This window comes from Trypanosoma brucei, chromosome 4, assembly GCF_000002445.2.
Source record: "Trypanosoma brucei brucei TREU927 chromosome 4, complete sequence".
NCBI classification, from domain to species: domain Eukaryota; phylum Euglenozoa; class Kinetoplastea; order Trypanosomatida; family Trypanosomatidae; genus Trypanosoma; species Trypanosoma brucei.
Genome location: NC_007277.1, coordinates 119,743 through 131,028, shown reverse-complemented (window position 1 = coordinate 131,028; position 11,286 = coordinate 119,743). Strand labels below are relative to the sequence as shown.

Below are 11,286 nucleotides of genomic sequence, written 5' to 3'. Positions count from 1 at the left end.
AAAGTAATGGTAAAATAATAACTTACGAATACATACATATATATATATCTTTATATACAAACAGTCAAACAAGAAAAAAAAAAATAGGACCCTCATCATACTAAGAAAAAGGAAAAGCAAAGGAAACTAATGCTCGTATTAAGGTCGTCGATTTTCATCATTCCTCTTTTTCTACCTTTCTTTTTCTTTTGTTTGACACGGCACGCTACGGAAGGCATTTTTCTTTTTTGTTTTACTTACTGTGAGGATAAACAAGTCGCTAAAGCTCCTCAGATGTATGCTGGTCTTTGGGCTGCTGAGAAGGAGAAAAAAGGGGGTGGGAATGTGTGTGTGTGTGTTTGTGTGTGTGTATTTGGCTGCGTATGAGATAAAATAATTTTAGCTGGTGCCGCTTCCGAAAACTTTTCTTTTTATATCATTTAGCTGAGTTTCCTTATACTGAAATGAAGGAAAATGATAACAAGAAGGAAAAAGGAATAGAAAAAAAAAGAGTGCTTCGTAGAACAAAGGTGAAGTAAGGTGGAGAAAAGAAGGACGGTATCCACCACGAACTGCTGGTGTATGGCGTGGAAGAATATGTGAGATCTTCTAGCCATAACAAAATAAAAAGAAATTAAAAAAGAAGAAAAGAAAAAACGTCGGACAGGTGATTGTGCTCATTCTTCCCTCCCTTATCGATTTCTATCATGTGTTTTCCCCCCTCTTTTTTCTTGTAATTGTTTTTGTCGTGACTGTACTTTTTTCTCTTCCTTCTGTTTTCCTACACATCTTTCTCTCTTTTTTTTCTTTTTTTTCTTGTTTGTTGGTGTGTGTTTATGTTTTGGCGTAACTTGCACTTGACCACGAACATTTTTTTTTTATAAATATTATGATGTAGCCACCGTAGGAGCAAAATGACTGGTTGGAACCAAAAAATGGCCAAAATGGCATTTCGTCGCTCCAAATTCCGGCGTCTTGCATGGGGTGATGGTGACCCGTATCCTTATACCCCTCGTGCAACTTTCCGTTACCAATGGGATGACTGGCCATTATGGGAAAAAATTTGGCATATTGGAATTGGAATTGTGGGTGTTGAATTTGCCATGTGGGCGTATTATTCAAAATTAAACAGTCGTATGGATTGGGCACGTGAAGAGGCATTGCGACGCATGCGTTTGAGACGGGAGGCGCAGGAACTTATGATATTAGAGGGAGAGAAGTTTGATAGCGATATTCAGCCGGATAGACGATAATGGTTTACAACATTACTTAGTACAATGTGTGAGTTTAGGAACATGTTAGGTGAAGTAGTGGGTAGCGCAACGCCAGTAAATTTTTTTTTAAAAGAAATTTTATATGAGGATGCAGGGAAGTGAAAAAAAAATAAATGAAGGAAGAGGAACTTTCAATTGTGGTCGATTGATTTATCCATTCATTCATTCATTCATTCATTTTTTTTCGTATTTTGTGATATTGCTGTAACTATTTTTGTTACGTAACGTTAGTCAGTGAAAGAGAATGAGCATTTGTAGGTGTTGATATATATATATATTTGCTCCCCTACTTTTTTTTTTCGTGTGACTGGTGAAACACATAAAATATAAAAAGTAGGGGAGGGGGAGGAGAAAATGCTGAATGTTTAGGGAGAATTTTAGCTCACGCGTGTGTGGTGATGGGTCGGAGGAGTGTCTTTAGTTTTAGAATAGGGCGAGACGTGTTGTAAATTGTTGTGTCATGGCGTAGTGTGAAGGTGCACTTACGTATGCACAAACACATACTCACTCACTCATTTATTCATCCTTCTTTTTTTTTTCACTGTTTCGGTCATCATTATTATTGTGATTTATTGGTTGAAGCAACACAACTGCTTTGGTTCTCTCTTCCTTCCGTATGCTTTAACTGCATCATCTTTAACATTATCGATGGTGCCACTGAGTTTCTTATTTTCTTCCTTTCTTCATTCTTTTTTTCTCTTTTTCCTCCCGTTATTTGATATGGTTCAGTTAAAAGGTAGTTGAAGAACCGGAAAAGAAAAGGAAGTAAAAGGGAACAAACTTTTTGTAAACCTCTCTTGAATTTTTATATTAGTGCCGCGCCACAGATCAAACGAAACCAAAAAAACAACAACAACTGTGTTTAGGGACATCTGCTCTGTCGAACAGGTCACATATACACCGTAAGAGAGAAAAAGAGGGAGGAGAGGCAGAAATACAAGTGAGCAAACTAACAAAGACACACGGACACACACACACACACAAATATATATATATATATATTTGTAAAGAAACCACTTCACATCCTCTTTTTTATTGCGCACCATTATGGCATCTGGAGGATCTGTTATTGGTCTGAAATATAACGGTGGTGTCCTGTTGGCTAGCGACACACTTTTATCGTATGGATCCCTTGCGAAATGGCCAAATATCCCGCGTATTAAAATCATAGGCCCCCATACCGCCGTGTGTGCTACTGGCGACTACGCTGACTTTCAAGATATGACTGAACAACTTGAGAGTCATGTGGAGCGACAGCGGAGATACATCAATGATGTGCTTAGGCCTGATGAAATATTTTGTTATCTCCACCGGCATATTTACCATAAACGCTCCAATTTTGAGCCATGCCTTTGCAGTTTTGTTGTCTGTGGTTGTCAAGGAGGAGTTCCATTTCTTGGTGGAATTGACAGTGTGGGGACGCAATGGAGGGATGACTGCGTGGCTACGGGATATGGAGCATATATTGCAATTCCACTACTACGGAAGGCGCTTGAAAAACCTGGTGGACTCTCACGTGAGGAGGCGGTGGAGGTTATCAAAAACTGTCTTCGTGTTCTTTTCTACCGGGAGTGCCGCGCCATCAACAAGTTTCAAATTGCAGATGCGACAAATGACGCTGTGGAGATTGGCAAGCCGTTTGAAGTAGAAACAAATTGGGAGTATGAGGGGTTCTGCTTTGAGAAAACAGCCATTATTCGATGAGTTCGGTAATTTGCGCAGGAAACAAGCAGGAGGGGTGGGTGGAGCTCGTAACTTTGTTTCGTTTTGTTTTGTTTGTGTGCAATGTTAAGAGAAGTAAGTAGAGAACAAACATCATGATGATCAAACGGATGGGGAAAAAAAACTCCTCTCCCCTCAAAGAAGAAAAAAAAACACAAAGGAAAGAAGAAAAGAAGAAAAGGAGAGAAGAAGAGAAGAAGAGAAAGAAGATATGAGGCGCGTTTGTGTGGTTTGAGGAGTGGCTGGATGCCACAGTTCTGTGTGGCTTTCGCGCGTTGCATTTTTTCTTCTGTCTGTCTCTCCTCGATGATTTTGTTTTTTTTTTTGTTCCCACTCTCACACCCTTTCCCGACATTTCTCTGCAGTCTTTCTTCTCCTTTATGTGTTCGTTACTTTCAATGCCCTTTTGCATCATACAATTTTTCGATAAATACACGCACTTATTTCTTATTATTTTTTTTAAAAATCTTTCTTTCTCCGTAAACTTGATACCATCAATTCAATATTTTCGCCCACCGCCCACCCCTCAATATTAACACATATCTTGCCTGCCATAAAATAGAGTGAATAGAGGCTCACCTACAGCAAGAGGTAAGAACATATAAAAGTGTGTATTTGGGGTGGGAAAAAGAAAAGGTTATAGTGTTTGGCCCATAGTAGAGTACCCACGTTGACGTACGCAAACACAAACACACAAGTTGTACTTACACCTACGCTCGCTTCCAGAAAGTATATGCGTGCATGTGCATGCTTGTGTCTTTGCGAGTTTGTAACGAATAGGAGCATATAACTCAAAAAAAGAGGGGAAAGGGGAAATACTTGATCTGCTTCTTTGAACGTAAGGTTACACAATCATATAGGTGCGTTTTTTCCCCCCCCCCTCTATAACTGTAAATTCTATAGTTTTTCTTCTTTTCTATTTCTTTATCATCTCTTTCTTTGTGCTTGCGTACATCCAAGGATGTCACTTGGGTACGATGCGCGGAAAGTGGAGGCGCTCATCCGGACAATTGCGGTTTCTTCAAAATGTGATGTCATTTACGCCGCTGAGGTTGTTAAGCAGGCAAAAGATAATCAAAGAAAGAATCAGCAGGAATATGAAAACTTAGTGTCATGTTTATTGTTTTGTTTGGAAAACTTTGATGTAGTTGAGGGTGGTACAGCAGAGGTCAAGTGCGCGCTCGTGACGCTGGCGACGTTGCTGCAATTAGACCTTACAGCCAATCAGGTATCTCAGTGCAATAGTTATCTTAGCATTTGTTTGACTCATGTGCAGGACGTGTCAGTTGCCTTCGTCGCCTCCCGTGCTTTTGGAGAGACACTCGTGACGAGTATGACGTCGGACTTCGTTCAAGAGCAGGTGGAGGGCGCTTTTTTGGCAATAGATTTGAAGGAAAATATAACTCATGCACAGAGAGTGTGCGCCTTGTTGATGCTACAGGAGGTGGTGACTAAAATTCCTATGCGAATTCTCGACATGTTGGATTCCTTATTTGAAAAGTTGTGGGGTATGTTAGCCTCTTCAGATGCGATGATACGGGAGATTTCGCATCTGCTTTTTATGGATTGCGGAAAATTACTTTGCAGTCGATCTCCAGTTAACAGGAAGAAAACGGTAGACTCGTTGCTTCATCAACTCAAGTTCAATCTCGCCGCGAAGTCTAGAGAGAGCAACATGGCTGGCTTGCTGGCCTTTGAAACTGTGGTGATGACTTCAGTGGGAACTGCATCTCAACCTCGATACGAGGATATGTCCATTATGCTGGTCCCTTATGTGATGACTGGGGGGTCCACCAACATTGCTGAGTTGAGAGAACTTCTCTTTCGCTGCCTTATCGTGCTGTGCCGCTATAGCACAACGTTGTTCATCACCAATCAACTGAAGGACACGGTTGGTTTTGCTCTCAAATCAATTGAGAACGGCTATCAAGTTGCCGCGTCGTTCAATATGCTCAGTGAAATCATTGTATTGGTTACAGACGTGGCGTTTCGTCCGTTCGTCAATGAAACATGCAATGCTGTGCGTTACGTATCTGGGAAGTCATCTAAACCGTGCTGGGAGGCAGTCAGATGCTTTTCAGTGATATGCCATGTATGCCCACCTGTCGATGTGGAGAGCTACATCGAGCCTTGCATAGAAAACATATTTCGTTGGGGATTGTCGCTGCCCCTTATCGAAAGCATGCCACACATCATAGCGTCGTCTAGCGCTAAGTACCGATCGAGGTTAGAGGAGGGTTTGTTGGATATGATTTCCGTAACTTTGTGCGGTCTACCGTTTCGTCAGCAACCCGGTTCGAAGGGTACCATTACCATGAAAGTGGAGTCAGAACCAACTGAGAGCCAAATAACAGTTGCTCTTGATGCATTAGTCCAATTTGGGTTTTCCGATTCGGAGCTGATGGGTGACTTCTTGCGGGACTCGGTGTTGCCCCTCATCGACAGTGAAAGTGTATCGGTTCGCACCGCGGCAGTTCGTACAATTTGCACGCTGCTAATCCCCCCTGGTGTTAAGGGTGAGCTTACAATGGCACGCAGAATATGTGTTGATGTAATTTTGTCTCGTATGCTTGTGGTTGGGCTGTCAAACCCCGACCCGGTCGTTAGGAAAGGAATTCTCTCTTCGTTTACAGAACCATTTTATCCGTTTTTGAAGGAGGTGCAGTTTGTGACTTCGATCTACGCTGCACTTGGGGATGAGGATATAAGTTGTCGGGTAGCTGCCACCGTACTGCTCTGCCGCATGACCTTTCACGACCCATCCCACATATTACCAATATTTCGCAAACAAATTGTTCAGATATTACATACGGTATCCACTAGCGACAACACAGGTGCCGTGCAAAGTGGGCTTCAACTGCTGGATGCAGCCGCATCCAACGCACCACAATTTGTCATGAACTTCGCGGATGGTATCATCAAAGCACTTGGGCACCATTTCTCAACGGTCAACATCCACTCTTCTATTTTGCAACATCTACTGCGTTGCTGTACGTCAGTAGCGCATGCTGCCCATTTTTTTGGGAATACCGATGCCATTTTCAGAGTAGAAGTGGACCGTGCGTACATGCTGCTCAAAGCTCTACCCCTTGACAGCGAGTCTGTTGAGTTGCGTTTGTGGTGTCTTCGGTTCCTGTCTGCTACACTGGGCCCGCAGATCGAAGGCCGGTCGCCGTATGAGGTGTACCCTCATCTTTACCAGCAGTTAAGCGGTATCGTGAAAAATAACGATGAGGACTTGGACGTTCGTCTTGAGGCACTACGCTGCGCCGGAGTTATTGGCGCACTTGACATCAGCATTTTCCATTCCACAGTCGTCAATCGGACTTGCAGACATGAGGAAATGAAACGAAACGAGCCGAGCACTCTTAGCCATGCCATGTGTTGCCGTGTGGTTATACGCTCCATCGCTTCTCTGCTGGATCTAAGTGAGAAGCGTTTTTCGGGGGGAAAAGATAATGTACTGCGTGTGGGAATTCAAACGATTCTCAACATTGCAGAATCATGCCCCGACTCGCGGGGAGAAATTGCCGTTGTGATTCCACCAGTGGTTCGTGCCGTGAGTGAACTCAGTGCGTGCCGTTTATTAGGCACTCTGCTGCATGAACTAACGCAGATCATAAGGTATGTTGGGGTGGCGGCACTTTCACACGCTCATTTACTGTACAATTTGATTGATGAGTCATGGGTAAAATCGTCAAAGTATCGTTTTCTTGCTGTCCGACTTGCTCTTACGCTTGTCACCCTTGAAGCGGACGGTAAGGCGGAATCGAGGAGGAGCAACATGCGGATGTCCCCCATCAAGTTTGACGCTCTTAACGATATTGAGTCATCCGAGTCCTTACGCTATGCCATCATAGAGTACATCTTGAAGCATACACAAACACTGAAAACGTGCGTGGAGACGGTTGTCACCAATCTCTTGCGGGCTGCACAAAGGTGTCCCATTGATTTTGCGTTGTCTGTCATAACGACGCTCCGTGTGGTTTGTTTCCGCCTTCACGTTGATGAATTTGCGGGTCTCATTGTTCGCGGGCTTCTCAGCTGTTTGAAAACTCGGCTTTCAACATCTATGAGGGCGACGGAGCAAAACGCGTTCGTCAGCCGCATCATGGGTGTTTTTTGCGTTTTAATGACAGTATTGCAGAGCGAGTTTGTCAAATATTCATCGGAGGTGCTTCGGACACTGAAAACCCTTCGCGTATCAAATAACGAATTAATTACCCTCCATGGAACGTTAATGAAGGGTGGCGTTTGCACCTTGAGTAAAGGTTTTGTAACAGAGCATCAAAAGCAAGTGGTGCGACTCCTCAAGGAGTGTGAAGGCATCGCCCTTCGCCACGTCTCTGATTTGGACAAGGTGTTGAGCACACGGGGAAATGTGGACGAGAAGGGCTGGAATTCTGATGATGGAGAGCGCCCCCTTCCCTTCTCTGAGAAGCTGATCATCAGCACGACCAGAACGGCTCCCCTTACTAAGGAGGAATGGCTCAGGTGGCTCAATGACTTCTCTTGTGTCATCATGCAGGAATCCCCTTACAGAGTTTTTCGGTGTATCTCGCTACCGCTGACTGCTAACACCTCGCCACTAGTGGATTGCTCACCCCAGTTCACTCAAGATATCGCTCCGCACGCGTTTCGGGCCCTCTGGAACTTTGCGAGTGCATCCGTTCGCTCGTCTCTCGCCGATTTCTTCTTCCAGGTTCTACAACAAGCCATGGAGTCCTCCGCTGTACCCGATGAGGTGGTCTCCGCTCTCCTCACCGTCGCGGAATATATGGACAATGTGGGGATGGCACTTCCCATTGCTCCCAGTATTCTTTCTAGATGTGCATGGGGTCGGGGGATGCTCGCAAAGGCTCTCTATTGGTGCGAAGCGGCATACAGGAAGGATCCTCGGGGGACAGCGAAGTACCTGTTTAGTCTTTACCGTGAATTGCAGCAGTCGGGGCTTCTTATGGTCACTGGACATTCAGAAAGCTTGAAACTCCTACAAGGATGTATTGACAATGAGCGTAGTGAATCGGATGGCAGCGACGAGTACTCAGTGAAGTGGTTATCGCGGCAGGAGTCTCTCCGGCGAATGTGTGGGGTGGGTGGTCGTTCCCGCTCGGATGCCAACAGTTCCTTCAATGGTGAGGATGTGAAGTTAGACCCTGAAATGGAAAATGAGGTTAATACATTGTACGCACTAAGCGAAGCTGGTGATTATGATGCAGTGCTTGAGCAGTGGAAGGTACTGTTTCAAAAATATAACGGTAGGGACGAGCAGAAGAGGGAAGAAAACACCCTTTTCTACGTGTCACAGTGCGCCGCTGATGCTTCAATACGCCTGCAGGCGTGGGATACACTGGAGGACACCACGCGTTGGCAACTAAACGATACTGTGTCGTACCATGTCTCGCGTGCTGCGCTTAGCATTCACAAGCGCCGCTACGAAGAGGCAACTTCGGCAATCAATGAGGGGCGGAAGCTACTTTTAGAGGATCTTTCAGGGCTTTTGCATCAATCGTACACTCGCGCGTACGAAGGTCTCGTTATTGCGCAAAAGCTGTCTGAATTGGAAGAGATCGTGACGGTAAAGCGAGCGGAGGTGGTGTCTTCAACGCATCATCTGAGCCGCGTCCTGCGTTTGTGGAGCCAACGCATTGAGATGATGTCCTCTACAGTTTCTGCATGGAAGGAGGTCCTCGGGGTGCGTGGCTTGCTCATTCCGCCAGGCGAGGACGTTGCTACACGTCTTCGCTTTGTGAATCTTTGTCGGCGCGAGAAGGCAAAGCAACACGAGCGTTTCATTTTGTGTCAGTTGTTGGGTTATCGCTGCCCAACATCGGAACAGCTCATGCACAGCAACGCAAACCCCCGTGTAGTGATGCAGTACATTAGTTTTCTCTCTGCAAACGGTGAGCTTGGACCAAAGAGTTCTTATGGTCTCGAGCGTGACCTGCTGAAGAGGATGATCGATACACACTCAAGGAATGAGAACGCTTTTCTCTTGTCGAGCGCTTATGCGAGGCTTGGCAGCAGTGCAGAACTTTCTGAGGCTGTGCAATGCTACAAGGCGGCTACAACTTATTGCCCTAAATGGTTCCACGCGTGGCGCATGTTTGCGGAGTCGAATGCGGAGATGCTCGATGTCACATTCTCCGACGCCACATGCGCAGCCGCAATTGAAGGCTATATACAGAGCATTAAACTGGGAAACTCAGATTCCACCATTATTCAGGATGTTTTGAAGCTCCTCACTTTACTCAGTCGTCATTGTGATCAGGAAAGTGGGTTGAAGGAGTTACGTAAGCGGGTTTTCGAGGTGTCGCCGCGCGCTTGGAAATTGGTGGTTCCGCAACTCATTGCGCGTCTGGACTCCGGTTCCGATGGCAGCTGTGAGCTTGTCGCGGAGATTCTAACAACTGTCAGTTTTGATTGTCCACTCTCGCTAATTTATCCCCTCAACCTGTGCGCAATGTCCAACTCTAGGAGGCGGAGGAAGTACGCAAATATAATTCTTGACAAACTGCAGAGCAAACACCCTCTTGTGGTTAATCAGGGGCGAATCCTTGTAGACGAGTTGGTGCGGACTTCGGACCTCTTGCATGAGCAGTGGTATCATATGCTGGAATGTTCCGCTACCGCATTTTTTGACCGAAACGACTATAAAGGTATGCTAGACGTGCTTCTTCCTTTGCACGAGAAGCTGCACCTCTCCACAGATACTATTGTCGAGGCTGAGTTTACTTGTAAGTTCGGCAATAAGCTTGATAGGGCCCAAGAGTGGCTTCAATCATACCTCCGAACGGGATCTATAGCTGACCTTCACTCGGCTTGGAACATTTACCATGCAGTTTATCAACAAATCGACAAACAGATAAGGTCTCAAAGTAAGTTGCACCTTTCATTTTGTAGTCCAAAGCTGTTTGAAGCAAGAAATCTCGCAGTGGGACTCCCCGATGCGATGCCATCCGAGGATTGTGCGGTAAGGTGTACTGCCTCCTTTAACGGCACACTCACTGTGATTGGAAGTAAACAGCGACCTAAGAGGCTTAGCGTCACAACAGTGGATGGAGAAACACAAAAGTATTTGTTGAAGGGTCGTGAGGATCTGCGTCTTGATGAGAGGGTAATGCAACTCTTTAGACTTGTGAACACTCTCATGATGACGGACTCAAGAACCTGCAAGAATCCTGGATTCCAGATTCAGCGGTATTCTGTCACACCACTCAAGGACACGGTGGGTCTTATTGGTTGGGTTAGCGGCTGTGACACGTTACACACGCTCGTGACGAAGTACAGGAAGTTTCGTGGTATTCCACCGGAGCTCGAGTTGCGCATGATGAATCAAATCATTGTATGCGATAGGCCAAAAACCTACGACCACCTCACGATGATATCGAAGGTTGAGGTGATGGAGTTCCTTGCAGATCATACTTCAGGTCACGATGTTAGAAAGGCAATGTGGGCCTCAGCTTCCAATTGTGAGATGTGGCTTGAGCAAAGGCAGGTGTTTACAACATCTTCGGCAACCACGTGTATGGTTGGTTATATTCTCGGTTTGGGGGATCGGCACCCCAACAATGTGATGATTCAACGTACGTCTGGGTTATTTGTCCATATCGATTTTGGTGACTGCTTTGAAGTTGCGATGACACGTCAAATGTTCCCTGAAAGGGTGCCCTTCCGCTTGACACGAATGATACGCAATGCATTGGACGTGTTTGGTGTCGACGGACCATTTCGTTCAATCGCAGAGACCGCCATGTGCGTTCTGCGCGATGGAAGCCGGAGCGTGCTTGCCATTCTTGAGGCCTTTATTCAGGACCCACTCATCTCTTGGAGGTTATTGAACCACATGAAAAAGGAACCTGGGGACTCCACAGTACATAAAAACATTGATGAACAAAGTGAAGCGGTGGGACCGCGGATGTCATCCGTTGCATTTCCTGGTGCACCTGTAAGGGACGATATGTTCACTGTGGACTCCAAACTCACCCGCTGTGCATCCATACCGGATGACGATGTAGTTCATAAAGGTGTTAAGGTATTTCAGCGAGTTCGATCGAAGCTGAAAGGGGAGGAGTTCTTAAGAACAAAAGGCGACACCAAAAGTACCGATCCAAAAGTACAGGTTGCACGGCTGATTGTTGAGGCGACAGATATTACTAACGTCGCTCAGTCATGGGCGGGTTGGTATCCGTTCTGGTAAAGTGTTGTTGTGGTTCACTTCTGATATGTTGTTAAGTGCTGCTGGACAACACTGTTGGTATTGGCTTATGTGGCAACGTGTCTGTTTTTTTCTATTGTTTTATTTTCAGCC

The 11,286-nt window shown here is 45.5% G+C and overlaps 3 protein-coding genes across 3 annotated transcripts, besides 9 other annotated features; all 3 read left to right on the top strand.

Annotated features, from left to right (window-relative positions):
* Window positions 1-11,286: part of a sequence feature (sequence corresponds to BAC RPCI93-5D20) that runs on past both edges of the window.
* Window positions 324-350: a microsatellite.
* Window positions 702-822: a sequence feature (A-rich).
* Window positions 849-870: a sequence feature (AT_rich).
* Window positions 894-1,232, top strand: Tb927.4.440 (hypothetical protein, conserved; the record flags this gene model as incomplete). Its single annotated transcript, XM_839101.1, has 1 exon — window positions 894-1,232. One exon carries the CDS (start codon window positions 894-896, stop codon window positions 1,230-1,232), a length of 339 nt encoding a protein of 112 aa, XP_844194.1.
* Window positions 1,309-1,337: a sequence feature (AT_rich).
* Window positions 1,398-1,432: a microsatellite.
* Window positions 1,916-1,963: a repeat region.
* Window positions 2,206-2,254: a microsatellite.
* Tb927.4.430 (proteasome beta 7 subunit) lies at window positions 2,301-2,957 on the top strand (the record flags this gene model as incomplete). The annotated part of the gene is made up of 1 exon (XM_839100.1): window positions 2,301-2,957. The coding sequence occupies one exon, from the start codon at window positions 2,301-2,303 to the stop codon at window positions 2,955-2,957; it is 657 nt and encodes a 218-aa protein (XP_844193.1).
* Window positions 3,117-3,180: a microsatellite.
* Tb927.4.420 (phosphatidylinositol 3-kinase tor, putative) lies at window positions 3,937-11,175 on the top strand (the record flags this gene model as incomplete). Its single annotated transcript, XM_839099.1, has 1 exon — window positions 3,937-11,175. One exon carries the CDS (start codon window positions 3,937-3,939, stop codon window positions 11,173-11,175), a length of 7,239 nt encoding a protein of 2,412 aa, XP_844192.1.